Source organism: Arachis ipaensis, chromosome B10 (genome assembly GCF_000816755.2).
Source record: "Arachis ipaensis cultivar K30076 chromosome B10, Araip1.1, whole genome shotgun sequence".
Classification (NCBI taxonomy): Eukaryota; Viridiplantae; Streptophyta; class Magnoliopsida; order Fabales; family Fabaceae; genus Arachis; species Arachis ipaensis.
Window position 1 is genome coordinate 9386094 of NC_029794.2, and position 1739 is coordinate 9387832.

The 1739-nt window shown below is 22.7% G+C and overlaps 1 protein-coding gene across 2 annotated transcripts in view; it reads right to left on the reverse strand.

Moving 5' to 3' along the window:
- LOC107621758 (MADS-box transcription factor 55-like) overlaps positions 1-899 on the reverse strand; it is a 3391-nt gene extending 2492 nt beyond the window's left edge. The window contains exons 1-3 of one of the 2 annotated variants that reach the window (XM_016323763.2): positions 814-899; positions 201-300; positions 58-99 (exon numbers count right to left, since the gene is read on the reverse strand). In XM_016323763.2, the coding sequence (XP_016179249.1) occupies positions 58-99; positions 201-272 (114 nt within the window). In that variant the 5' untranslated portion in view covers positions 273-300; positions 814-899. The remainder of the gene's footprint in view (positions 1-57; positions 100-200; positions 301-813) is intronic. The other variant, XM_016323764.2, reaches the window with a different exon arrangement.

The following is a 1739-nucleotide window of genomic DNA, read 5'->3' on the forward strand; positions in this document are numbered from 1 at the left end:
TATTAACGATAAAAGTTAAGTCACTAATTAAACTCAGACACATATATATAGCCTTACCCTTTTCTTCATCTCAATAATATCTTTTAGATTTCTTTCATCCTGAAAAAAAAAAATATGAAGATTAAATGTTACGTAACATATAGGCATATAATCCAAATCTAAAGCAAAAATGGATATCCAAAATTGATCAGAGAAAAAACCTTTTCTTTTGAAACACGAGCCAAACCCTTTCCTAACACTTTCTCTAGTTTCTGTAGTTCATGAATTTTCATTCCTTGCAGCTCCTCTCCATTCAAGTGCCTGTCAAGAATTTATAATTGAAAAAAAAAAAATAGATAAGTGTTGCTCAGATAAAAAAGATTAAGGTACAAGAGCTACGATAGAGCACATAATAATTGGAGTAAATTTGAAAAATATAATAAAGTGCAAAAAATTAAAGTGAAACGAGGAATTAATTAATCTTTTACAACATTGTATTTTATCATTTTTGGCCTCATTTTGGATAATGCAATCATATAGCCAATTGTCTTTCCTTTTATCTTATCACAATCCTTGTCGTACGCAGATTCTACTTCTTCTTTTTCTTTTTCTCTTTTATTATTGTAATCACTAATAATAATAATATTTTATTAATATTTTTATTGATTTTAATTTTTTTTAGTGTTATGAGAAAGAGGAGAAGGAGAAGTTGAAAAAAACGAAAAAAGAGAAGAAATACGTGATTTAAAAAATTGTTATAATAATTTATATAGACTTAGATAAATATTTTACTTAAATTTAGAACTTTATTCTATAGCCACAATGTGTTTGTACCTGAGTCCAATAGTCTTATCTGTTAGTTCCTTGCACTTCAGGTAGTAGGTGTCCTTCTCAAGCTAAATATATATGCATATAATATTTGGTGAGACATGCATTCTCTAACAAGATATAAAATAATTGAATACAAAACTTTTAAAATGAATTAAATTACACCTCTTAAAAGTTTAAATTTAATTACACATGACCGAAATAAGAGAAAAAAATAAATTGTTCTTTTTAGTTTTAATTTCTTCAAAATGAAAAGATTTATAACATGCGAAAATAAAACAAAAAAATGATAAATAAATTTTTAACCTTTTAATTTGAAGACAAATAAATTTTTAACCAATTAGAAATATAAAAATATCTCTTATATTTTAACATTAGAAAAATCTAACTCTTTTTGTTTAAAATACATAAAAACAAATAAGTCCTTAAAAAAAACTTAAATATTTTGTATTTTAAAAAATAAATGAATAACATTTTTATATTTTTATTAGTAAAAATTTTTTTTGTCTTTGAATTAAAATATTAAAAATTTATTTATCTTCTTCTCAAATAAAACACATAATAATCATAACAACAGTTATAAGTTATAGCTTTCATTATGTATAAAGTATACTACTAAATTTCAAAATAATTAAATCTCATTTCTCATTTGATCAACCTTATCACTTCATATAGGAATCCAATCCTTTGTAGTTTGTTCTGTTGTTTCCATTTGAGAAAAGTGGAAAAGGAGAATCTTAGAGCATCATCTCTAATACTAATTCTAATTTCATTTTATTTTGAATTTTATAAAAATATTTGTAGAACTATATATTATAAATAATGATTTAAAATTAAAAATAAAACTTATTCTTTCAATACTTATTTTGGGTTTATTTAAAATTTTATATTATTTTTAATTATTTTCTCAGCCGCTTGTGCTAATTAAATAT